The following is a 27271-nucleotide window of genomic DNA, read 5'->3' as shown; positions in this document are numbered from 1 at the left end:
TGGCAATCTTGTGTGCTTTTCTGATTAGAGTGCTTATTTTAATCCGTTGACTGTTCTTCATGTCTACGTATTGGGTCCCGTACGTGATAATGCTTGTGATTAGCGCTTGTATAAATTTCGTGCAATCGTCCTTTTTTGAGTCCTTGACGTTTGCTAGTCACTATTTTGATCAGATGACTAACTTGTTGCACGGTTTTCTGAATCCTTTCTAACTGTGCTCCCCCGGCCCCGTCCTTTTGAATCTGGAGTCCCAGGATACGAAGCGTTGAAACCTGAGGAATTATGACGCCTCCTACCTTCCCTTCCGGGTCTCGTGGGTTTCTATCTATTTTTGGGGTTCGTCCCAGTTTGTTGATAAAGGCCTTTACTAAGCTTCTCAATGCTCACTCATTGTGTGCATATGCTTCGAGGAAAGGGTACATCAGCCGCAGGGGCGTAGCCAAGGGCGGGGGGGGGGGGGGGGGTTGGGGGGGTTCAAACACCCCCCGAAATTTTTTCAATTTTGCTTGCTCATATATACACGCACACATGCACACGCAAGCACGAACATACATAAAGTATGGTTGAACCCCCCCCCCCGAAAATATTTCTGGCTACGCCCCTGATCAGCCGACACGGAATTATAACTGTCTTTTTCAAGCCACATATATCGTCAGGTGAATACGGTTACCCCGCACCTTGTTTATTGAACCTATGCTATTCCTGCACAATACAACGCTGTTGCGGCAGTATCACGTAGCTCTCGCACCATATAGCAGAATACGACAAAAGACGTTAACAATGTGGGAACACAAAGCAGGCTGCATGTCCATGTCGCGTCACATGACCACTGGGAGCCGTGACGTAGCCACTGAAAATGAACGTGTCTTTATGGTGATTCTCTGTAACGAGACTCAGCGAACGCCTTTCGTTTTAGTGGACTGCGGGCACTTTCAAGAACGTTGCCCTGCTTTGGAGCTCCGTTATCGCTCTTTCGATGATAAGTTACAGTTATAACTTTGATATAGAAATTTATGATATGACATTTATGGTTGCGATTCCAAATTACATTACGGATATAAAATAAAACGGATGCAAATAATAAATCACAGAACAGTTTGGCTTGGAAAACTTTATTGCACAGGATAGTGAGATGTTAACTACATAAGCACCTAGTCTATCAAGTAAAGAAGATGACTTTTAAGGGCTAGTTTTTCTTTGTTAGGTACAATATTAATGAGAACTAACAGACACCAGTCTAAATCTATAAGTACCCAATAAGTCTATCAAGTAGCCCCATATGCAAGACGCAAAAGAAGTTCAGTATTTGTTTCTCATAAAACTTCTCCAAATAGTTTGGCCCAAATAAAAGAAATTGTTTTTTCGAGATTCAATATGTGGAACATATATGTGTGCACAGCGTATGTGGAACAATCTTAAGAACTGACCAAAGTCCAAGCCCGGCCCGACCCGAGCCCGCCACCTCAAACTTGGTTCCGACCCTAAGCCCGGAGCTTCAGGCCCGAGCCCGGCCCCGACTCGACGTAAAAACTACTTTACCCGGCCCGGCTCGGCCCGGCACACGGGCTGGCCGGGCCCGGGTTTTCGGCTAGGCCCGAGCCCGGGCAGTGCTCTAGAAGCGGAGCGCAAAGTTGCCATTTTCTCGGGTGCCCCAGTATCTCAAAGAGTCCTGTGCTCACTCTCTTCGGAGCTGCTAGTGCCTGCTCTTTGGCATGAAACAGCCAATAGCGCGCTATTGGCCTATAGCCGAAGTAACTCAAGAGCCGCGTTTGGATCAGATGCGCATCATGCTGCAGGGTTTTCTCCGCGGTATATCGTGGTTTCTCCGCGGTAATAAACTATTATTCCACAAAGCAACGCCACTGTCTGAAAATGGAGCCTATACAATCGCTGTGCAAATCGAGCCTATACATTCGTCATCTCGGGCCAGAAGTCGCGTTAACAGATGTAAAAGAAATTTCACCATCTCCCACTAAACGGAACCATGTGGGGATGCGAAGGAGCGCATGGGTTCCGTTCCGTTCATCACGGGCACCTTGTCCGATGTTAACGCGTCCTTTCAAGCGGAGCACACCATGAATTCACTGCAGTTGCTGTTACTCGTCTCGAACTCTTGTTGGAGCGCGCCACGCGGGGTTCATCGCGCGTCTGCAGAATCTCGTTCCCCGACGCCATCACGTGATTGCTGAGAGAGTGTAAGGGGGAGAGGCCACAGCGTCTTACCCAGCCCCTTACACAGGCCAGATCGCGCTACCGCGTGCCAGCGCGTTTTGACTAGGATACAACGCGTTGATTCATCGCGCGTCTGCAGAATCTCGTTCGCCGACGCCATCACATGATAGCTGAGAGATTTTAAGGGGGAGAGGCCACAGCGTCTTACCCAGCCCCTTACACAGTCTTACTTGAATGAGTTGAGCGCATACGAGGACACGGACAGAAGGAAGAGACGTACACACACTGGCGCTACTAACAACAATGGTTTATTTCATTCTCCTGCCGATTCATATACCAGTTTTGCGCACGACAGTCACGTGAACACTCTTTCATAAAAAACAACAATTTGATAACAAGCAGGGAATTCACCTCACGAGAAGATAAACAGGGTGCACAGGCAATGACAAGCAAATTTAATTATTCATGCGCAGAAAGTGTAATTCTTTAGCACTCAGGGACATTGAGGGATTGCTAACACAAGCGTCTCCAAGAAAATCGATTTGTTCGGCTTCAATGATCAGCCTAGTCATTTCGGACCGGTTCCTACTGACGACAACGGTTCCCTCAAAGTTCGGTTTGCACGCACAAGCATGGCAGTGTTGCGCCAGGAAGCCGTCAGGTGGGAAGTTGCCCACTTTATTACAGTGCTCTCCAAGCCGGACATTTAGGCAGCGGCCAGTCTGCCCAATGTAAGCACGGCCACAAGACAGAGGAATGCGGTATACAACGTTAATCACACACTGCACAAAAGGTTTTCTGTGCTTAATGGAGCATTCAGACTGAGCTGCCTTATCTGAATTAGTTTTCTTGCACAACTTGCTGAGTTTAAACGGGGCGGAAAAGACAACACGGGTGTTAACTCTGGCGGCTATTTTTTTGAGATTGTGCGATACTTGATGGATATACGGGACCACTGCCACGTTTCTACTTTCAGCGTGGGGCGATGATTGGTGCTGGCATTACAGTGCATACCTTTAGATCTTTAAGCAAACACTCGGCTACTGCAACATGAGGTAGGTAGGTACCCTGCTGTTTGTAAACGTTGAAGCTTGCTGCCTAAAGCTCTCGTCAAGCATTGTGCACAAGGATTACTGAGGCATTTTTGAGAAACATTTTTACGATGCCCTTTAACGCTTAGAGTGACTCGAGTTAACGCCAATAACGACTTATTTGCCCTGGCTCGTAACACCAGCAAATTAGATCATCGGCAAGGGTGAGCGATACGTCAAGGAATCTGATGACACCATCTGCAGGCTCCCAGTCACAACCAGGGCAAAGACAGTTACGTATCAATGATACAAGGTCATTACACTGATCATTGAATGATTAGACGTACATTTAAAAACACAATAAATCGTCAACGAACCTAAAAACTGTTACACTGCTACCCCTTGCGTCAAGCTGCGTGGACATCTGTCGGTCAATTCCAGCTAAAAACAGATCGCTTAAATAGTGCTAGCAGGAGCCGATACATACTCCTGCTTTCTGTAGGAAGGAAACTTGCTTCCTTTGGATGAAAGTGGAAGTTAGATAAATTGGAGCAGCTCCAAGAAAGCACCCACCGAAACACCGGCTTCGCCGGAAAACTTAACGGAGCCAAATTCTTCAATAGATTCTTCAATGCAAAAGCAAAAGCTTGTCATGGGGCAGAGGAATAGTCGAGGTCTTTTTACGTCGACAGAAAAGGTTTCAGGCCTTCCTTAGAAGTGTGGCTAAAAACTCTAAAACCTGGTTGGAATTTTTGATAAGAAATGGATCCCGGACTTCGAGAGCCTAAGCTTATCGAGTAGATACAGCAGCAATCTCCTTCTGCCACGTCCCTTTTTCGGATATGATAACCCTGAAGGGAATGTCAATTTGTGGGTCTTCGCGCTGAAGAACACATCTAAGGATAATTTGCCACTTTTGTCAACACTTTTGCGTAAGTCTATCAAGGCTAAGCTCTTGCACATTTTCACTGCTCTTTGCCTTGACTTTGGCCAAGGAACCATTGTGTGCTCGTTAAACACTTCCGACACCGTTTTGCATGCTTTTTCGTTAAAACAACTGCGCGAGAAGACGGCAAGCCGCTTCTTTATCGGCCGGTATTACCAGAGAGAATGTTCTTGAGGTAGGAGCACGCACGTTCACAGGAAGTCTAGAGGCTGATGGTTTGCAGCGGAAGCAACACGTCAACTCCCTCCGAGTTGATTCTCGGCTCGTCCTGATTCTCGGCTGTCCGTGTCCTCGTATGCGCTCAACTCATTAAGTATGACCAACCACAAGCACCGCATCGCCACCCTTAGCCCGAACGCGCTAGCGCGTGCCAGCACACGTGGTTTTGCCTGCGTTACGCCAAGCTAGGACAGCATACGGCAGCCCGGGCCCCTAAAGTGCTCTGCACGTATCATCAAGGCGGTCACGAAACATGACGAAGAAGTCTTCTCCTTGGCGCGAGCGCGCGCTCAATATGTTACAGATGGCTATGGTAGGTTTTAGAAAGCGGATGGTCGCCAATGGAACTACGGACAAAGCCCAGCGCAAAACCTGCTTCGCATCTAAAAACTGAAGGAAGCTTGAGCTTCGCCTTTAAAGGGCCCCTAAACCACCAACAGACACTCGCGTGCTCCCCTCCGTGCCTTTCCTATCGACAACAGCTGTCATGACGTCACCTGTATGATTAGTGACGTCGTGAGCAGAGACGCTGTCAGTGGGCATACAAGAGCCTGTTTTCTGCTAGCAGATGCGCGCGCTTCTTGCGTTGCCACCTCGGACGCTGCGGAAGGGCATTCGGATAGGTGGACAGACAAGCCGAGGAACGCAGCCTAGCGAAGGGAAGAGCGAAACAACAAAGCGCGTGCAACTCCGGCGGCGTTCGCAGTAGACTCGTGCACAACTGCAACGCCACAACTAAATTTCGACCTCTGCGTGGTTTAGGTGCACTTTAAGAGTAGAATGTGTGGCGGAATCGGGCTCCGTGCGCATCGCCATCAACCATACCGCAAGGAAAAGGAGCGTTTGGTGCGCGTAACATTGGTCATTTGAAGCTATTGAAGGCCTACTGCAAGTGCAGTACCGAAGTGCCCACTACACTGTAAAAAAAAATTACTCCCAGGTGGGAGTATAATGCTTGTCCTCTAGCGACCCCCCCATTCGGAGTTTTTTATACTCCGGTCTTCCGGAGTAAAGCATTTACTCCGGCTGGCCGGAGTTATTGCGTGGCGCCTCCGGAGTGTTCCTGCCGCTCCTTCACTCCGGCTGGCCGGAGTTATTGCGTGGCATCTTCGGAGTATTTTCACTGTTCTTTTACTCCGGCTGGCCGAGTTTTTTGCGCGGCACCTCCGGAATATTTTTGCCGTTCTTTCACTCCGGCTGGCCGGAGTGACTGCGTGGCACCTTCGGAGTATTTTTCGCCGTTGTTTCACTCCGGCTATCCGGAGTTTTTCGTGTCACCTCCGGATATTTTACGAATCTCCTTACTCCGTCCGGACGGAATTTCAGTGAGATGCATCGGGAGTATTCTTCTCTTTGCTTCGCTGCTACAGTTTCTTCACTCTATGCTGATCGTGTCACGCTTGGTTACATAAGGGATTCTCATCGAAACACTGCAGAGTCACTGTGTACTTTTATCCACAGACCTCTAGCAGATGAAAGTCAAGAGACACGTGAGTTCTTTTATTTCATTTATTCACAATAAGCTGCAGTTTTCTGTTCATGAGCCAGCATTTGGGAAAGCAATACAAGAAACAATATGCAAAAGGCCACCAAAAAACAAAGCGAAGTCAGATCCACGTGAAACCAACGGCGTTCAAGCTTTAAGCGCAGCGTGTCGAAATGAAGCCCAGAATGCTGCAAAAGAATGCACAACAAACGAAGGAAGCGTAGTCGCCGGAACCATCCACGACGGACCGTCCATCAGATTCATTGACGACGCAAGGATTCAGCTGATGTCTTCCTGCATAATTTAGCAAAAAAGTAGTACATGAGAACTAAGTCATGCCACAAACAGGAAAACTGAGGACACTGAAGCCACAGATACTCATATTACATACAGGGTGGCAGTCCATGGAACACCCAGGTTCTTACAGCATAGTCAATACTAAATTAACGACAAACTTTGACAGAGCAGCACTAATTAAACGGACCACACAAAGTACACAATATCACAAAGAAGTCAATATAAAGAAGCACATCCCACGTACTCTGGTGTCAGCCAGCCGCTCTATGATAAAACACACCTCCGCGCCGCGAACAAAGTGCAAAACGCGCGAAACTTTTCCATACAATTATAAATCGATACCTCTACTTCTGCTCAGTCTTTCAAAACTTTCTTTTCACTAAAATGAGCGAATTTCAGTACTCTCGACGAAAGTATCATGAATGCCTCTCCCGATTAACTTGCTAATTTTATAAAATATCATTACTGGTTATTACAGTTGCATTTCAATCTGTTCTTATCGTCCTACTTCCCGCATATTAGGCGCTTCCAGTTTTCATGCTTACGACCGCTCCATAAGAAAAGCGTTCCTCTATTCTGCTTTCCAAAACAGGCTTCGAGGCAAGTTGGCGTTGTACCTTTCTTTCTTAATTTGCTGCGCCCGCTCTGTCATGAAACTTTCGTAACGGACATTTTTCAAAATAGTTATTGCCTGGTAACGACGATGTGTACAACTACTGCACTTAGAAAAACACGGCGATCCACTTCGTAACGCTTGGCCCAACACACACACAAAAAAAATGCAGCCTCCTCACTGCTTCGCATGAAACCGATTGCCACAAGGCGTGGGATCTGCCGAATATTTAGTACCTTGTTATTCTGTCTACATGTTAACATTGTCTCCCAACATTTGAAAAGGATACCCTACGTCTCTTATTCGATCTTCGGCTTTCTTTACGCAATGCTTCGCCGATCGCACATGTTGTTCCTCCGGTGTACATCGTGCAAACTCCTGTTCCCGTTTTGCTTTCATTTTCTTTTCGATGCGTCGCGGATTCTAATATTTCAAGAGCTATCTTCAGTCTATGTATTTCATGTAGCTTGATGCAACGAGGGCCGTCGTTGGCGGCCGGTGCGCGAACAAGGCCGTCGGCAACGGCGATTGCAGACGGGATCCGATGGAACTGGATCTACTCCCCAGCTTTATCCCTATTTGCATAGCTGTTTGTGCCGCCTGCAGTTCAGCCTGTCTGCTCGGCTTGGTTCCCGGGCCTTTCGGCAGCGCAGGACACAAGCGACGAGAGCACAATCCAACATCCAGCACCGCGTCCCCGCAGCTAGCGCCTGCTCCTTTCTGGCACTCACATGCCATTAGTCCGCGCCTCCACCCCCAACCCGTTTCTGTGCCAAGCGACCCCTGCCTTCCTTTCGCATTTTCCGTCACCCACAGACTGGTCTCGACACACCTCTCTCCCTTTCTTTTTGGACGGACCACATTCTCGGAAGTGTCATTACATTCCTACATTGATATTTCAGATGCCACTTATCATATGAAATAATTTTTTTCGCCAAAATGAGCACGTTATGCGTTCTAAAAATATTACCAAACACATTTCTCTAGCTCAATTCGTTAATATATAAAAAATTAATACTGGTTTCAGTTTTTCATGTCCTATTAGTTCCGTTTATATGAAAGATCAAGATTAACACTTAATGATAGACCCCGACCTGGCGTATATTAATATCGAAAGCGGAAACAAAATTACCTTTTATTTATACTAACCAGGCCAACAATATCTCTTTACCAATTAGATTTACTTATCACTTAATACTCTTTATTGATTAACCCACAACTATGATGTTTTCCATGAATGCATATCGCTAGGGTCACTCTGCGCTGCGAATATTACAGTGCTCTGTTTAAGTTACCGCAGTATCCATATTAAAAAAAAAGAACACCTGGTCCAAACAACGCGTTTTCTAAATTTCCGCTGGATTTTTTTACTGCCATCCTGTAATGCCACCCTAGTCTTCGTAATCTCTTTGGTTATAACATAACAGTACCCAATTTTAGCACTTTTCGAGAAAATGACGCAGATAATTCAACAAGAGCTCACTCACCAGTTTGCGCCGCAGCCGCGACCGTCCGCTTGTTCGCCACTCGCGAGATCACAATGTGTCGTTTGCTGCACGGCACCATCACGCGATTAGGGAACCGCAACTTGCTGCTGGTCGATGAGATGACAACCTTCCGTTGACGCTTTGTAGTCGCTTGTAATGTCCGCAATGTGCATGGAACGATTTCCTTTTCCGAACGCGGCCGAAGGCTTCGGACAATCCTCGCTGCACTACGGACGGGGACACACGCGCTTCAGGCAGGGTCACTGAGGAGACAGGGGATTGGAATGCAAGGCAAGCGAACTCGTCGGACGGTTAGACTGCCGCGGCTTGTCCTCAAATTCTGCTCGCAGGCCTGAAAACCTGTCTAGGAGGTGTTGGTGGAAAACCGGTCGGCCGGCGAGGCTGCCTACGTCACTCCTCAGCAGCCAATGAACGTCGCTGAGCGATGCCGCCGACGTATTTGCGGCACGTGCACCGGAGTTATATTCAGGGAAAGGGCGCCCTTTTCCTCCCATCCGTCGCCCGCGGGAGGAGAACGGCGGTGAATGAACGTATATACTCCGGCAAATTTCCGATGTGTTCGAGTTGGGGAGAGGTCAGCGGAGTTTAGGCGGAGCATCATCCCCCAAGACCTCCCAGCTGGGTACATTTTCGTTTACAGTGTACGACATAATTATCTTTTGGGAACATTGGCAAAGCACCCACTGCGCCTCCGTAAGCTGACAAGTGCACCTGCGCACCTGCTCAGCTGCACACCTCGTAATGGGTGGGCACCTTTAAACCACCCACTGTGTGCGCAATTCACATGTTTTGACGCCTGGTGTGACTGCACGATTCTTCCACGTAATATTAAGTCGCTAAGGAGGCTGCTCCCACTACATGACATCTAGTAGCCTATTCGTTTTCTTACGAAGCAATTTCAAGTGTTGGCGTGGTTCTTTAGTAGGGCACCTGCTTGCCACGCAGAAGGACTGGGTTCGATTCTCACTCGTACCGAAATTTTTTATCGTTTATTTATTTATTTGCATCTACCTCGAATTTTCGCTCACGGACAACGCCAACTTTTCTCGCACGCCCAAGGACGCCGACACCGGAATATCTGCGAAACGAGCTGTTTAACGCTGGCGCGTTAATGTTGCGTCTGCAAAAATGTAGAATCAAAGGAGGTGTCGCACCATCTCAATTGCCTATCGAGGGGCTAGTGAAAAGCGGCCAACCCATTACAAAGGGCATATTAATCATCATCATCATCTGCCACAGCAGCAAGAGAGCTGTTCGCGTCACTCTGACAAAAGTCACATGACCGCCAGCACGCCTCATCGGAAAAAGATTCGAGTAATGATTCCGTAAAGAGTAGAGAAAACATTCATTGAAATCTTGTTCAGTGAAGAGTAACGGAAGGTGAAAAAAGTTCATTCAGTTCCGTGCCGTGAAAACAGTCCAGCCGCGAGTCTGTAATGATTATGAGCATGAATTTCGGAGCAAAAAGCCATCATCAGCGTCATTTCCAGCATCATCATCATCCACATTTGGTTTTCTTTATTCGCTACCCCTCTGGTCACTGACCTGCGTGACGACGATGACTGCTACTACTACTACTACTACTACTACTACTACTACTACTACTATGACTTCCGCCACCCGCGGTGGTGGTCCAGTGGTTATGGCGCTCGGCTGCTAACCCGAAGGTCGCCGGATCGAATCCCCGCCTCGGCGACCGCATTTCGATGGAGGCTACATGCTAGATGCCCGTATACTTAGATTTAGTTGCACGTTAAAGAACAGCAGATGGTAAAAATTATCGGAGCCCTCGCGTCCGTCATACGGTGCTGGTCATATTGGTGTGCGTCATATCATATATCTCGTTGGTCCGTTCGATTCGCCTTCTTTATTCGGAACCGGTTCACGGCGGTACACGCGAAGTTGAGAAGTTGTGCAGCGCCAGTTCAGTGGTCCAGGCACAGGAGAAACGAATGAGGAGGTGCCGAGATTGTGCAGGCCTTATGTTTGTTCCCTTAATTTACGCCGTCCACCTAACAGTGACAGGTGGCAAAGCGCGCATGTGGACAGTGTATGAGGCGCAAACACCTTGGCAAAACACACCACGTTAGCAGACGTGGGTACAGCGCCTACGCCCAGCCTGAATGCTGCGTCGTCTCCTCAGCTGCTAGTGCGCACGAGTGCGACAAGCTTTTGATTTCTCGTCAGCATAGGGGGGTGCAAAAAGAATCGTGAAACAGCGCTACAGCTCTCCTGCATCTTTTGAAACGAATGACGTGGTTGAGAGGTCCCCATTGCTCCACCGCTCTAACGAACGGCAAGATGCAGCCCCTCGTGAACTGGTTCAGGCGATGCAGGCGAATCGAACGGACGTCGTGGTTTTGCAACGTAAAACCCCGTCAATGACTACTACTACTACGGTGGCAGCGGCGGCGGCACAGGCTGGGCTAAGTTGGCTTCGCTGTGAAAACTTTCGCGTGCCATAAGCAGGATCTAATCACTTCGGCAATTTCACTACGCGCGTGGCCTCCGCGATTAGCTCCGGCATGCTACACGGCACCGCGCGTGCGCGCATTCCGCAGCTGTATCTCTATAGTACAAAGACGAAGAAGCAGAAGAACGCATTCCCAACTCGGCGAGCAAGAATAAGGGCTCCCAATCACCGGTCTTCTCATTTACAATTTGGACGACAATATCAACAGCCCTCGGGATCAAGATGCCCTGGCACTTCACCAACTTGGCGACGGGCAACAAGGTCGAGCTAACGGGTCCCATGTTAATGACGCTCGGCAGTACCTGGGCCGGTTCACTGTGCGTGGGCACCACCATCGGCTACACGACGGCAGCTCTCACGAGCCTCGCCGGCGGCTCCACCGGTCACAAGTTTGACACCGCTCTGCATGGCGTCTGGTGAGCGTGGATATTGAGGCAGCAGTCTCACGAAGCCCCGCATGAAGTTGACAGAGCATTTTCGAATTGGGTACCCAGATATAGGGTTCCTTGGGTTCCGTGGGTTTGCGTAAATGCATCGTGATGTTTTAACGCGATATCGTTAAAGAGCTACCCGCCATGGTGGTGGTTATGGTGCTCGACCGCTGAACCCAGGGTCGCTGTATGGAATCCCGGCCGCGGCGGCCGCATTTTCGACGGAGGCAAGAATGCTCGAGGACCGTGTTTTTATATTCAAGTGCACTGTTAAAGAACCCCAGGTAGTCGAAGTTTCTAGGAGCCCTCCACCACCACTCATAATCAGGTCCTGTTGAAACGCTGGCTATATCCAGGAAACCAGAAAACAAATACGAGGTTTCCTGGCTACATCTAGCACTTTGAGTGGGACCTGATTAAGAGTGTACAACGTTCCTCGTAATATGATGGTTTTCAGACGTTTAACCGAAGCAATTATTATTATTATTGTACCGTTCAGAAAGTGCTTTGTCATTGCCCGCGAAACTTATGCGCTGTCCGTGGACGGAAATATCGATTGATGTAAACAAAAAAATCACCGCCCGAACACTCAGTACAGATGGTGAACTATCGAAGCTGAAACGTGCATCCCCGGTGTTTATCAAGAGCTGGGATTTATCGAACTGTCTTCCGTGAAGCTTTTGATTTCTCGATCACCACTTATATGAGATATGTGCTTCAAACTTTTCGTTTGGTGACGTTAGTTTAAAGGATATAAAGGACACCTTAATGATTTTATGTGTAGCGATTCATGCCGCGGGGGGTATGTTAGGCATTGCTCCGTCATTACAGAGGTCTGCGCGCTCCAGGACCGCCACATTTTTTCTTACTCCACCTGCCTAGCATTACATTAAGGTCCCCTCAATCCGGGTTGACAATTTTGAGGTAATGAGCGTATGTATACGCTGGGCGTTTCACGAATCACGTCTGCCAAAATTTGCAACGCTACGTCGCCGCGGATGGGATCAAAATTTCAGGTGAAACGTCTGCTTGCCCGTCACTCTCGCGGCGCGCGCCTTTAGAGATGAGGGGAATGACGTACATGAGAAAATGGCCCCTACGTAGATGGTAGTGCTGTGACGGTCGGGCTTCTCTACGTAGACGACTGTGGCTCTGACCGTCGGCCAACAGTAGCACGTGACCCACTGCGATAATTATTTGACACGACATATGCAGTTGGTGTAATTTGTTGCTTGAACAGATTAATAAAACTTGAGAGAAATAATGAGACACACAAAGGGAATGTGTGCGTCTTTTTCATTTTTTTTTTTCGTGAATTGCAGTGAGATGCGGGGCTAATGTGCCTCCCTTTCCCATGCGCTCGTGTCCCCGCGGTTAGCGCATCGAGCAGATGCCAGCCCTGGAAACGAAAGTAATGTTCTTGCGCGTTCGAGCAGTCATTATGCTCATTTATTCTACCGCGTCCAAGTAAACGTTAATGCGGCACTGGCTCATGATACCGCCACTCTCGTGCCCGTACAAATGCCTCAACTTTCATGCCCGTCCCGCAGAAACAGGCAGTACACCACAGAGAACGCCGACAAAACGCCCACGGCCGCTACATAAAAAAAAAACGCCAGGCCTGCGCTGAAACCGCAGCACAGTCACAGCGAAAGCTGGAAGAGCGGCGTTTCTAGAGCCCGTTAAGCTATCTTGGGGCTACAATACAAAGTACACTAGAAAGGTACCCACTACGCCACAAATCAAATTTTTGTGAAGTTGGGAAGCACCCACTAAGCCATTATTCTTCATTCTATGGAGAAGCGAGGCACCAGCTACACGTCTGTAAGGCATTATGTGCCACTTTGTTGACGTGACGACTGATGACGATGAAGAATTATGGCTCAACCTTTTTAATGAGTTGGAATCTTTAAACGGGCCCACCACTTATGTAATTTGCATTGGGTGACGCCCGGTCGCTATTTGCCTCTCCCGTCATGCTGTATACGTTGACGTGGAAGAGAGACGGGGGTGGGGGGGGGGGGGGGCGAAGAACTTTATTGAGACCCCGAGGTAATGGATCATGCGCTTATGGGGCTTCCTTGGCAAACCAATGGCAAGTGCACTTGCGAGGGAACCCACTACGCTATAAATCATTGTAATCTTACTGAGACCGCGAGGAAGTGGATCTGCGCTTATGGGCTTCCTTGGCAACCAATACAAGTGCACTTGCGAGGAACCCACTACGCTATAAATATTGTAATTTTTTAGAAGTAGGCAGCAGGCACTGTGCCATTTTTCGGTCAATTCTACGGAGAGCGGTTGGTACCTACTAACGCATGTAAGGCATTATGCGCACTATTGTTGATGCTGTGCCTGATGAAGAATTATGGCAGAGCCTCTGTAATGGGTTAGAAGCATTCAACACCTACTCGTTGCGCAATTCGCAATTGTTTTGACCCTGGTTGCAGAATTCGCGTTGTGCGACGCTTGGTGCTTATTTTAATCTTCTACCACGCTATATTGCATATGCTATGTGGTTCCTTCCGACATGAAAGCCTGTATAGGACCTTTTTGCAAAAGCAGTTTTCAAGCACCGCATGGCTCAGAGGTGATACTGGGCTCCCACGCAGAGGGCCCAGGTTCGAACTCGTTCATCCTGGATGTTTTTTCTTATTTCGTTTTTTTCTTATTTCGAGCGATACTGGTTACGGGACACCGGCGGCGGTGGCGGCGGCGGCGGGCAGCGGCAGCGGCGGCGGCGGCGGCGGCGGCGGGACAACTACGGCGCCAAAAACGGCCGGAGAAATGATCTCATAACAGCTTTCTCTGTTAAAACAAAGGTAGCGGCCATGTAGCGGCCGTGCAACGCCGCTCGCGTGCTCGGGCTGGCTCGGGCACGTCATGCGCACGTGACCATACATGCGCATGACTTGTTCCTGCGTATGTGTCAAGTGAAGAGGGCAGGGAAGGATTGGCTTGCTAAGCTACACGGGGCGAGTGGCAAGGGTTTGAAAACCCCGCCTCCTCGCATCATGGTTTCGCGCCGCTACAATTATTTTTTCTCAGCTCGTATGAACCGATTTGCAAAATTCTTGCGGCATACTGCTCTTCATTCGCACACAACAACTTCCAGCATCTAACTAAAAATTTGCTATGTGGCCTGGTGAGGGGCCCTTTAAAGAGCATAGCGCATGAATAGCCATGCTCATGTTCATGGATAACCAACTAGCATAGGCGGGTGCAGGCTTCTCCTCTAGGGGGGAGGGAGGGCGAACTCCCACCGCAGCCCCTCCCCCTCAACCCCGTTGGGGTGGAGTTCGAGAAACAAAAAACAGCAAGCCTCGCAGTGAGGCAAAAATGGAAGTGACACGTTGGCGTGTTCCACACAACGGCCTGTCTTTGGTCTCCGGCTTTCGGGCGGTAAAAATGGGTAGTAAACAGCTCTTTGAATACAACATCAGTAATCCTCGGCGGCCATAGTTGTCACAAAACTGCATGGCCAACACCTCGCGCTTTAAAGAATGACGGGATCGGTACGACTGAGTAAAAGTGTGGGACGGAATTGGCGCCCCCCTCGGATGATTACGGGATGGCGGCTCGCTGCCGTCCACCGCCTGGTTGTGTATTGGGTGCTCCGAGCCATGGCTCTCGTGATAGTGCAGATATTTCGGGATGTTATATAAGTTTGTAAGCCGTAGGCCCAATGACGCTATCGCGTTGCACTCTTAAAGGGGCCGTCTACCGCTCGGAAATTCTTTTCTGATTGTGGTGAAAATGAGAAGATCGTTCGTCACATCGGCGGCAACGAGCATGCTTTTGCCCCATAAAAAAGGAATTATATTTTTAGTTTGTTGCAAATCGTGAAAGAATGACCGCTAGCGTCACCCAACAGCGATGTGGTCAATCTACTGGTAGGACAAGAAATCCTCGCAGGTAGACTCATTCCGCTTAAAAACACACATGTATAACTTGAAATTGTATTTTGCGCACTTGAGGCAGCTTTCGGGTGCGTCAGAGTAATTTTTGCTTTTTTTTTTCTCACGCAACCAAAAAGGCGTCCGGTGGCGCTGCTTGCGGCACCGTCTTCGATTTCGTCTGATTCAACTCATGCGCTATACCACGCCGCCGACCGCGCTGGTCGTACTGTGCCGCTGTATTGTTGTTACGATGTCTCACATGTGCTGCGCTGTGAAGACGCGTGCATTTATCATATCTTTTGATGACACGACTGGGATTGCGGCAGCAGTGCTAAAGTAAACGCATAGACTGCGATTACAGCAAAACAAGTGTTCTGTATTCGTATAATAAGGCTTCATTTAACGCTAGCGCGCTGAAAAGGACTGTTACATTTACCACATTCGTGTTCAGCGAAAAGAAAGTAACCCTACAGAAATGACAAGTGCTTTCGGTTTTGATTTTTACCGGCACTACAATGGTCATCGCGTCAACCACCCAGTGTTGTGGGCATGTTTCACGCCAATGGAAGAAGACCGAACGCAGATCGAAAAATTCCGTTTTAAAAATTTCTACTCACTTTCCAGAGAAACCGCTGCAAGGTTGGACACATCAGACGGCACGCTTTCTATTGCGGTACAAAGCAAAAAAGCGACGAAGGACGGTAGACAATTCCTTTAAAGGCGAAGCTTAAGCCTTTTCAGATTTAGGAGGGCGTTTGTTTTCCGTAAATACAAACACAGGATAATCGCGCTCGAATCTTCACTGAGATCAACGCAAATCAACTTGTCGGGCAGCTTAGCTACGCACGCTATTTCCGAGAAATAGGGTCAACGCTAACACAAAGGTTGTTAACGTATGACGTGTAATCTGTGGCAACAATCCAAGCCGCATGTGTACGCAAGGTTCTCGGTATTATAGTCTAAGCTGTCGGTCTATTAGATGGTTTTGCTGGTGTTGCGCTAGCAGTCTTTAAGGCGGCACCCAACGAGGCTCCCGGTCACGCGTGTCGTCCGTCTACCGGACCAGAAAAGGAAAAAGGCGTTTTAAATTATTGTTCAGTGTACTGGGCATCTGTTTCTTTACCTTTTCAATTATACGGTACGTTCCACATAATTCTACAGTGAATAAATATGTATTTATTATGCCTTACGACAAAATTATTCCGTTGGCTTGAAAGGAGCCCCAATTGAAAGCATTAAAAGTTAACTCGCTTCCATTGTGGCGCAACGCGGACGCCTTACACGTTTGTCCCCCTTGCCAGCCGGGTATTGAGCAATGCTGGAAACTTTCGTTGGTCTCCATGTAAACAGCAATAAATGCTGTACTCTTCGAAGCAGGTGTCACTGTTCAGCGTATGACTTATTGCATCTATTTTTTTTTTGATTTAGTGCATGTAAAAGTTCACTACATGAGTTTCCAGTTCTAGGATATTGCAAAACTCTTACCCGCGAGCTATGACGTAACTCTGAAGGTCGCATAGTACTTCCTTAATCAATGTTGTGCGCCTATGAAGCCCTAATAGGTAGAGATCAATGATTTGTGATGCTGTTACTTAATATTGGGTTACACCCTTCGAAGCCTTTCACATCTCTCTGTCACTGTTTTTTCTATGATGTTTGTTAAGAAAACTCAAACGAAAATGCAAAATGCAAACGGAAATACAAACTTTGCTTGCACGTCTGACAAGCCTTATAAAAGGTGATATCTCCACTCATGAGGCTGGCAGGAACTCCCATGGCGTATAGTGTGCTTCCTTCAAATAGCTCTTCAAAATCGACGTGCACGATTCCATATGCATGTTACAGGACACATTTATTTTCTTGCAACTCATCCGGCAATGAAACGGCATCATTTTCTGTGCGTTGAAACACTCCTTGGGGTGAGTTGAAGTGATAGCGTCAGCTCTTCCCATTTCATGCAGTTCTGGTGCGTTCAGACGGCAGCTCGCGTGACTCACTTCCGTGCTTCCTTCGCACCCCACGTGACAACCTTCTCAATTTATGACGTAGGTTCGTGACGTTGCTGCACGTGGGCGCCATAACGGGCTGCATCATCGCGGCGCTGGTGGGCCAGTCCATGGGACGCCGCTTTGCGCTTCTGGCCAGCGCGCTCGGCTACTTTTCGGGCTACGGTATCATGTCGGTGGCGCGCTCCGACTACCTGGTGCTGTTCGGGCGGTTCCTGACAGGTGTCGCCACTGGAATGGTATCCCTGTGCTCGCCGTCTTTTCTGGCCGAGATCACACTGCCAGAACAGCGCGGAACGGCGGTAAGTGAACGCCTCGCTTGCTTACGAAAGAAAAAATCGCCAGGCCTGCGCGGAACACGCAGCACAGTCATAGCGAAAGCCGCAACAGCGGCCTTTCTAGAGCCCGTTGTAAACTCTCTTGGGGCAACTAATACAAATACACATGCAAGTTATCCACTACGCCATAAATCATCGTAACTTTCATGAAGTAGGGAATAGAGCACTCTACGGGCTCGGCCCTATCTGAAAACCCGGGCCGGGCCGGGTAAAGTAGTTATCACGGCGGGTCCGCACCTGGTTCGGGCCTGAAACTCCGAGCTTAGGGTCCGGCCCGGGTTTGAGGTGGCGGGCTCGGGTCGGGCCGGGCTTGGACTTTGGTCAGTTCTTAAGATTGTTCCACATACGCTGTGCACACATATATTTTCCACATATTGAATCTCCAAAATACACTTTCTTTTATGTGGGGCGAACTATTTGGAGAAGTTTTATGAGACAAATACTCAACTACTTTTGCTTCTTGCATATGGGGCTACTCGATAGACTAGGCGCTTATATAGTTAGCATCTCACTATTCTGTGTAATAAAGTTTTTCAAACCAAACTACTCTCCGCCTTTATTTTATACCCGAAATGTTCTTTTGTAATCGCAGCCATAAATGTAACATAATAAATTTATATATTAAAGTTATATCTATAACTTATCATCGAAAGAGCGTTCACAGAGCTCCAAAGCAGGCGAACGTTCTTGAAACTTCCCGCAGTCCACTAAAACGAAAGGTCTGCGCGGAGTCTCGTTACATAGAATCACTATAAAGACACGTTCTTTTTCAGTGGCTACATCACGGCTCCCAGTGGTCATGTGACGTGACATGGACATGCAGTCTGCTTTGTGTGCCCACATTGCTAACGTCTCAGTTTTCGTCGTGTTGCGCTATATGGTGCGAGAGCTGCGTGATACTGCCGCAACAGCGTTGGAATGTGCAGGAATAGCATAGGTTCAATAAACAAGGTACGGGGTAACTATATTCACCTGACGATACATGTGGCTTGAAAAAAGACAGTTACAAATTCCGTGCCGCGTCATGTACCCTTACATCGAACCATATGCATACAATGAGTGAGCGTTGAGAAGCTTAGTAAAGGCCTTTATTAACAAACTGGAACGAACCCCAAAAATAGATGGAAACCTCTTCGTCCACCTCCTGCCAGTCCTATCCGCCTATTCCAATCGCTACCTTCTACAAGTACAACATCGTTAGCAAGGCACACACCATAATATAATGAAAAAAAACAAAGAGCACAGTACAAACCGTGCATTACATACACTGCTGAAACCTCTAAGGAAAAGCCCTGAACAAGGGGAATTGGAGCAGAAAGGCTGGTCTTGTACTTATAAGGTGATCATTGGTCATGCAGGGTGGCATACTGCAGGTCTGCCTCACCATCGGCATCCTGTATGCGAACGTGATGGGCCGCTACCTGAACTGGGACGGTCTCGCGTTCCTGACCATGGCCGCGGCCATCCCCCTCGTCGCCGCCTGCCAGTTCGCAGTCGAGTCGCCTCGGTGGCTTATGCTGCAAGGCCGCAAGGCGGAAGCCATCGAAGTGCTCGGCAAGCTGCGCGGACCAGCGGCCAAGGTACTGCAGCACACTACATTTACACTCTAGCTGCAAGCGGAAACTTCATACTACCTCCATGGTGTCATAGGCGTGCGCACGAGGGGAGGGGGGGGGGGGAGAGGCGGGGAGTCACCCCCTCTGATCACCTAAGAGGGGGAGGCGGTGCCAAAGTCTGCCCCATCCGTTTAGTCGCCTGTCCAGTCATTGCTTAAAGAGAAGGGTTATGGCCACGTAGCTTTTTGACGATAATGGTGGCCGAGGGCCCCTGATGTCACATACCAAGAACTGCTTACTTCCCCTCTTCACTCCCGGAAAGCGAAGGACCAAAGGCAGGCCATTGTGAGAAGCACGCCATCACTTAATTTTGATTGTTTCATCCATTGTTAAGCATGTTGTCTCTTGGACTCGACAAATGGGTGGGGGGCACACCATAACGCTGTGGTATATCCTTCGATCTTATCTTGTCCGCGTCGCCTTATCGCGCTGTTTTCAAGGTGTTTAAGTGTGCTGATGCTGTCTCGGCCCCGCTGCTGTTGTTCCCACAAGCGGCGATCTAACTTAATTTCGTAAAAGTGTGAAATTGTGGGTCAATAGCCACGCTTCAACACATTCTCTGGGACTGCAGGGAATACCCCCCTCTCCCAATCTCCTGGCCACTCCCTCGCCCGAAGGGTGGGAGGAGGTTTTGACCTCCACCAGCCTGGGAGTTCAGCTACAGGCCATACAGAGAGCAGAGGAGGTGGCCACCAGGTTCAGCCTGGCGGATCACCTACCTCCATAATGTCTGACGACAATAAAGTTGTGTTCTCTCTCTCTCTGTAGGGTATAACTTCAAGCGGCACGGCAGTGCGCGAAGAAAATGCAGCTTTTGCCACAGGGGAAGCCCCGAAACGTTCGTAAAACGTTTTAGCAAACGCTATAATATTTGATCCCACGCGCTCACCTATTTTTAGTGTCTTCATGTGCAACGCGTGACGCATCTAATGTAGTGTATCTAATGTAGTGGTCACAACTACTGCAGGTGAAATGATTGTGGTTGTGTTTGCGCACTGCACGCATACCAAAAGATTACGAAAATTGCAATTTTTATGGGCCAAGCCTGACAGATATGGATACTCGGCATGGTCTTAGGGGTATTTCGGAATAATTACGCGCGCACTCAGCAAGCTATGCCAACGTCACGTGATTTTATTGCCCAAAGTCGATGCGACAAGGCCGGCGGCAACTTTTTTAAGTATGCTTTGCTTTTTTTCTTTTTCATTGATGTTGTTGTTGCTCTTGAGAGGCATACTAGGGATGGGCGATGCATACAATTATAAGTCTAACACGAAGTGCAGTGCTATATCATTTGCCCTTTCCTGTGTTTCTTTTTTCCTTTTTGATATAGAGGGAACAATGAGGATGGGAGCCTGAAATATAGCCGGAACTGTCACGCACGCGCGGCCCTCTGTCACGGGCCAGATGGTACAATGCGAGCAGCAATTATCTCATAAAGCTACACTTGCCTTTGCGCTGCCATTAGAACATCTGAACATCTGAAATATTGCCTGGCTAATGGATGTTTGATCTCACCGAGAGACGCGTATTGTCGTTCAACTTGCTTTTTAAGCTTCTTTCGCGTCCGTATCAGAGGTTCGGATTGACTGTGCGTCAGTATCTCCTTCCAGTAATTGGCAACGCGTACAGTAATGCACAAAACGCGGTATACATATGTGCAAGTACAGAGAATCATAAATGTACACTAAAGTATTGGCACATTGCACGGAGCTATGAATTCGTGTTCCTTAGTCACGAAGACAACTTTCGAGGAGAGCACCTTGCGCAAAGCGAAAAAATCACGGTCCATCGCAGTTCTGCATTATATGCCGTGATTACGTGATTACAGCAAAACCTCGGTGATACGAATCTCGCGGGGTTACCAAAAATACTCGTATCATCCGAAATTCGTATCACCAGAAAACATGGAAAATTAGCATGCAACAAAATAAAGTTGGCATACGTTTTCATTCAGTGTTTCTCAGGGACGCAGCGACGTCATGAACAGCTTTGAATGATTGCCAGTAAAGTTTTCAGACGTCAATGATCATACTTGTACTCGTAAATATACGGTGCATGCGCGCGTGTGTAATTAATGAGTTAGATGTGTTGCGCCCCGTGACCGCCAGTAGCCCCTTCCTAATCTTACTACGCTTTTCTGCACGACACCGTAGTACTGCGGCGAAAGTGACTTAAGAAGCGCTTTGCACACGATAGATAGAGGCCAAGCTCCTTCGTCAAAATCATCCGCTTCGCCTCTTGGGGTCTTCGTCCACCTTTAATGGGACTTCATGACGAACCCGCAGCCCAAGGTTCAGTCTTGTTTCATAGAACGCCTGACTGCGGTGACATTACTTGCATCGACGTGGCAGTCACGTGTTAACACAATGCAAAGACGCCGCTGCCTCGAGCGCAGGTGCACGCGTCAACGTGTCAAAAAAAAAAAAAGCGCGACGTCAAGTCATCTGTAATCTAAACGCGAAGGCGCCTAAAGGCCTCCAATATTCGCGCGCACTTTCTCGGAGGCAACGACGCACCGTTGATGGTCGCGCAGCGCGCATGCCCGCGCCCGTGCGTGACTGCCGCGTCTTCTGCGACAGCGCGGGTAGCACCTGTTCGTACATGTGCCCTAGCGTACGTTCGTATCAAACGTCGCGGGGTGCAAATCGGTTCGCAACAACTGTACTCCGATACATTGCAGGCTAATGGGCCTTAGCCGGGACCACAGAAAAATTCGTATCACCCCAAAATTCGTACGAGCCGTGATAGTATCACCGAGGTTTTACTGTATACGTTTGCTCGGTGCGTCGACGATGCTGCTAGACGCTGTTTTCTTTTTCTTTTTTTGTTTTGTAGCGTTAGCTACACTGGCCGAGACGGAGCAGTTTCGTGTGGCAGTTCGAGAGCCATGCCGCGCGTGCGCGAGGAACTGTGACGTCACACGGCGCACAGTTGGCGCGACCTCATAGCAGTGGCAGACGCACTGGCGCCGGCGCGCGCGCAGCTGTGCACCTCCGTTGCGCAGTGGCCGTCTGACGCTGCGCGGAGCCGCTTGATAGCGTCTCTCATTTTGCGCTCATACGAAGACGTATCAGTGGGGGGGGGGGGGGTTATACATAGAGCGGCGAGGAGGAAAAGAAAAGAGGAAGGACAGGGAGGTTAGCCATTTGTCAGGCCGGCTGGCTGGCGTTTGCCAGTGTGTTATAGCCATGGAGAAGGAGAGCTCAAATGCCGCTAAGCGGCGCCAAAAAGCGGAGAAGCTTGACAACCAGGAAAGCTAGGAATAATCAGCTGAACCTTAGCTAACGCTACGTATATCCTGGCATAGCCGAGCTAAGCCACTGTAAATGTTTTTTTTTTTATTTCTCTGACACGAATACCAAGTGACACCATGTTTTCTCTTCCAAGAATATGCGGTCGGGCACTAACTTCCGGTTTTCTGAATAATGATAAAAAGTCTTCTGGAAAACAGAAATTGATGGTTCTCGCTCAACTTAATAGTTATATTGGATACATGTGATATCGGGGCACAACTTATCTCAACGGCCAACTGTCTGTCAGGATAATGGATGAAAATTTATTCATTGAGTTCATTGAATGATTCTTACCAGCTGCGATCGTTGCGGCGCCTGGTGGAGTAGATCTCAACCACGTGTCTATTTATGCATGGCCTCTGAGATCCGCTTCGGCAGCTCGCGAAGTTAACCCAAGGATTACACCAATGCACACGAACGCCGACGTGCGAGTGGCACTACGAGACACCTAGATCCAGGAATAGGGTAGCGTCCAGAATTTCTTCCCCGGCCGTGCCATCTTATTTCTTCTTTTTGCGTATGAAATACTTGTCAAGATATTAGCTGCTACGGTGACAAGCTTTGGCGAAGTTCCAACGAGATCTGAAACGTTGCTAGCAAAAAAAAAATAAAGGTGACAAATGCTATCTTATTTAAAGAAGAACTGGCGAACGTGCAGCTGGACGAAGAGTGGGCCGACATGGAGACTGTGTTCTCGACAGTGCCCACGCCTCCGGCTCACATCCTGATGGCCATGCACGCGCACTTCACCCAGCAGTTCTCCGGCATCAATCCGGTGCTTTTCTTTTCGCAGTCCATCTTCGACGAAGCCGGACTCACCATCAGCGGTCAGGACACGAGCATCATGCTCTCCGGCTTTCTGGTGCGAACATTTTTTATTCCGTTAGCAGTTATGTGAAAACTCGAGGCAGATTTTGGCCGTCGCCGTCGCTGTCATGTTCCGTAAAAAGTCTAAATTGATAACATCGCCCCGCGCGTGGTATGCTCGTATGCTGCAGGCTGGCGCGGCTAAGCAGAGTTGATACGCTCCAGCCGGCTCCGTCAAGCGAAGGAGCATGAAGTGGTGCCGGTGGGGTAGGCTACGTCGCTCGGGCAGCAACTGTGAGTTTTGACCACAAGGACGCGGTCGCACGCGCTATTTCGACAGGCATCAGTAGACGGCTTCTACCGTTGTACATACGCGCTCTGCTCTCACCGCTCACTTCGCGCTGGAACGACAGGCAGCACGAAAGCCGCTTAGCTCCCTGGAGCTGCCGTATTGCCTTACGCCAGCGTTTACTAGAGTTACATGAGATGGGATCCCAAAGGAGCTAGGTGCTAGCCTTACTTCATATGGAATTTCGATTTGTTGCTATAGCATTCATTGCTTCGCTCTTGCCACGAAACTGCGATTTTTTATCTACAAAAACTTGTCACTTACTTCTACCATGGTCGAATAAGGGTCGCAATTGCAGATTAAGGGGGGGAGGACCACGTAACAAAGGTGTACGTTGTGTGCACTCGAAGCCCAAGCCTTAGTAAATACATAGCGAAGCTACAAAGACGGACCAACAAGTAATTCTCTAGCATAATACGCAGAGACAAGGTTGCATAACAAACGGCCACTGTAGGATACGCACTCACATTGCTTTAAAGGGCCCCTAAACCCCCTCCGACATTTTCCAAAACATTTCAAGTAAACAAGCGCATCGCGTGCAGAATGCCACACGCCGCAGCGCTACAGGTCGCGGGCGCGCCACAATTTGGAAAAAACAATAGCTTCTCCTTTCCGGTCCCCGCCATTCCCGCCACTGACATGTGTGACATCACCAGTGAAACTCGATGACGTTATCACTTTCGATGCTTGCGATTGGCCGAACGACGAACGACGACTTCCGGTTACTCTGCGAACAGCTGTTCGCGCACACCTTGCTGTTCTTGGTCGTGTTGCCGCTTGCGAATCGACATCTGCGGCCCGTAACGCAACCGCCAAGTCGCTAGCGTAATTACACATCCACGCCTTGCGGTTTGATGAGCTCCGTGAACTCGAGCTCGGCTCCTCATCTCGAGCCGAGGTGGTCTGGCATGGCGTGTCCCCGTACGGGTCCATCACTTTGGCGATCCTTTAGGCGTGCGCGCAACACAGCGTCCATACCGGCACGATTCGTAAGGGCACGGGCCGGCACGGCAGCAACAGCGGTTAGTCAACGAACAGTGCACCCAGATACCACACAGAGTTGACGGCGAGCTGGAGCGTCGGAGTCGCGGCAACCGGAAGTAGAAGCTGTCTCGAACAGCGCGTCAGCGGTGACGTATGCCACGCGAGATGAGGAGGGGCACTCAGTGAGGAGGGCAAAGCGGTTTTGGAAGAGGGTAGCGTAGGAAAGAGGGAAAGAAGCGATCGTCGCGTTTCGATCATCGAACGCGTGTAACTCCGCTACTACGGCACCGTTTCGAAAAATTCTCACGGCTACGTGTTCGTTGTAAACTCGAGCACAACATCCTCACCTCAACTAAATTTCAACCACTGGGTGGTTTAGGGGCCCCTTTAAAAGGTCTGGCCGTATGAAAACAGTATCACAAAAAGGTTTTCGGGCACACAAGCACATGAAATATTTGCCAAGTCACCCGTCAATCGCAAGATGCCTGCGTAGTGTACACCAAATTGAGGGTAAATACACCAGATTCATTTTTCTCCCATGCTTCATATTAGAAAGTGGACAGGAGCTCACCAAATGGTCAGAAGCGGTCAGCAGTGGCTTTTTCGAGCAAACATTTCGACAATAGTATTCATCACTGAAATGTCAGGCATGCGGACCCGTACGCAAGATAAGGGAACAAAGCAACTCAAATTCTGACGAACCTTCTTAGCATTGCCTACTTAATGATCGCAGGAAAGCCATACAAGATCTCCACATCTACACAGCTGACACTATTCCGGACTAACAGAGCCCACAAGTAGCAACAAAGCCACACTATTCCACATCGGCAGTGCGACGAAACACAAAGCTAGCCCAAGGAATTCATCAGGGTACACGGACGTCGAAGTGTGAGGGCCACTACCAGATATTTAATTCAAGAGTTAGGGCCGTCTCCATACTTTTTGTTCCTAATAGTCAACTGCAACCTAAGGTTAAATGCAAGCTCCCGCCCCCCCCCCCCCCCCCACCCAACCGTCACTGTCCCACCCAGAAAACAATTGTTGTATATATGCCCTATCCGATCACATTTGCTCATTTCCGGGACGTCAAGCACATTTCGCCTATGTCAGGTATGTCACTTTCCTGTACAGACACCTGTCCAAATTGATAGTTCTCGGTCGAAAACTTGAACGTAGTGCCAAATTTCAGCAAATATTCCGACATCAATGCTCAGCCAATCGAAATACTTGAAAGCAGGAAAATGGACTTTCGATTGTTGATATGCGTAGTATTTATTATTAGCAGGGAAAAAAAGTACTTGCCGTTGAAACGGAAACCACCCAGCATGATTTTCTTGAACAGATAAATGGCGGGCGCGCCGCAGCTCTGGGGGCGCAGCTTGTATGTATCCTTAGGTTGTTAACGACTACAGTTTCGTCATTCACCGGGTCGGCGCTCTTACGGCGTCGCGCGTTCGGCGCAGGTCGCTTCCACCGCAGCCGGCGTGAAGCTGATGACCGTGTTCAGCCGAAAGCGTCTGCTGACTGTGTCCGCGTACACGTGCGCTTTCGCCATGATGCTGATAGCCACGCTGTACCAGCTCAGCATCCAGGTGGACGAGACGGACCCGAACGCGCCCATTTTGTACATGCGCCGGCTGCCCATCGTGTTCCTCGCGCTCTACATAATCGGCTTCTCGGTGGGACTCGGCCCGATCCCCTGGCTCCTGGGCGCCGAGCTTGTGCCGATGCGCTGCAACGGAGTCTACTCGGCCATAGCGGCCGCCTTCAGCTGGCTCTGCGCCTTCCTCCTCACTTGGTTCTTCGAGGAACTGCACAACACGCTGCAGCTGTCCGGATTTGGTCTCTTGTTCAGCGCGATTACGTTCATGGGCGGACTCCTGGTGTCGTTCTTCATGCCAGAGACCCAGGACCGGACACTCGAGGAACTCCTGCTCGAACCGCACAGGCTCGGCCGCGAGGACGCGGCATCGGTGACCTCCAGGGGATCGAGGGGATCGCGACGGTCGAAGCGTTGAATTTGGGTGCTTTTTTGTATTCGCTCCCATATTATATATTCCTCGCTTTATCGAGGCTCGTAACGCGGTAGTATTTCTTCCAGACGGTATTGGTTCAGTAAACGTTCACAAACACTGATCATTCCTCACTGCTCTCTCATGCACAGCTACGGTAATGATAATTGTTGGGGTTTTACGTCCCAAAACTACGATATGACTGAGGCGCGCCATAGTGGAGGGCTCGGGAAATTTTGACCATCGGGTGTTTTTTTAACGTGCACCTAAATCTAAGTACACGGGCCTCTAGAAAATCGCCTCCAGGGAAATGCGGCCGCCGCGGTCGGGATTCGATCCCGCGTCTTTCGGGTGAGCAGTCGAGGACATCCTTGTGCTCTGCTGAACACTGCTGAACACTGCTGAACACTGCTGAACAGAGCTACGATCCTTGTCCCTTTTCATTTGTTCGCCTGTCGAAGTTCACCTCATATGTGTGCTAGTTCTCCTGGCCAATTACCGCACGTGTCAATCCATAAGGGACGTATGTTGCGGGTGATCGACGAACGATCATTTTGTTTTCTCGGAAATTATTGCTGTCAGCTCGCGGTTGCACAGTCCGAGGTATTTTATGTTGTTTTTCTGGCCTCACCATATTTTTTGTCACCTCGTGAAATGTTTTACTTTTATATGGGTGCTGATACGCTTAGGCCTACCTGACTGTCGCCTCAATATCTGAAACACAGGCTGAGGTTGCAAAGACTGAGTACCCGGAGCACGTCGGACATTCCTACTAGACATAGCTTTAT

The 27271-nt window shown here is 49.1% G+C and overlaps 1 protein-coding gene across 1 annotated transcript; it reads left to right on the top strand.

Annotated features, from left to right (window-relative positions):
• The first annotated feature begins 10967 nt into the window (after positions 1–10967).
• On the top strand, positions 10968–26489 carry LOC119405505 (facilitated trehalose transporter Tret1-2 homolog). Its single transcript, XM_049419424.1, has 6 exons — positions 10968–11161; positions 17125–17383; positions 18778–19007; positions 20369–20445; positions 22970–23193; positions 25935–26489. Exons 1-6 carry the CDS (start codon positions 10968–10970, stop codon positions 26487–26489), a joined length of 1539 nt encoding a protein of 512 aa, XP_049275381.1.
• Positions 26490–27271: the final 782 nt, after the last annotated feature.

Source organism: Rhipicephalus sanguineus, chromosome 9 (assembly GCF_013339695.2).
Source record: "Rhipicephalus sanguineus isolate Rsan-2018 chromosome 9, BIME_Rsan_1.4, whole genome shotgun sequence".
NCBI classification, from domain to species: Eukaryota; Metazoa; Arthropoda; class Arachnida; order Ixodida; family Ixodidae; genus Rhipicephalus; species Rhipicephalus sanguineus.
This window is presented reverse-complemented; position numbering and strand designations above follow the sequence as displayed.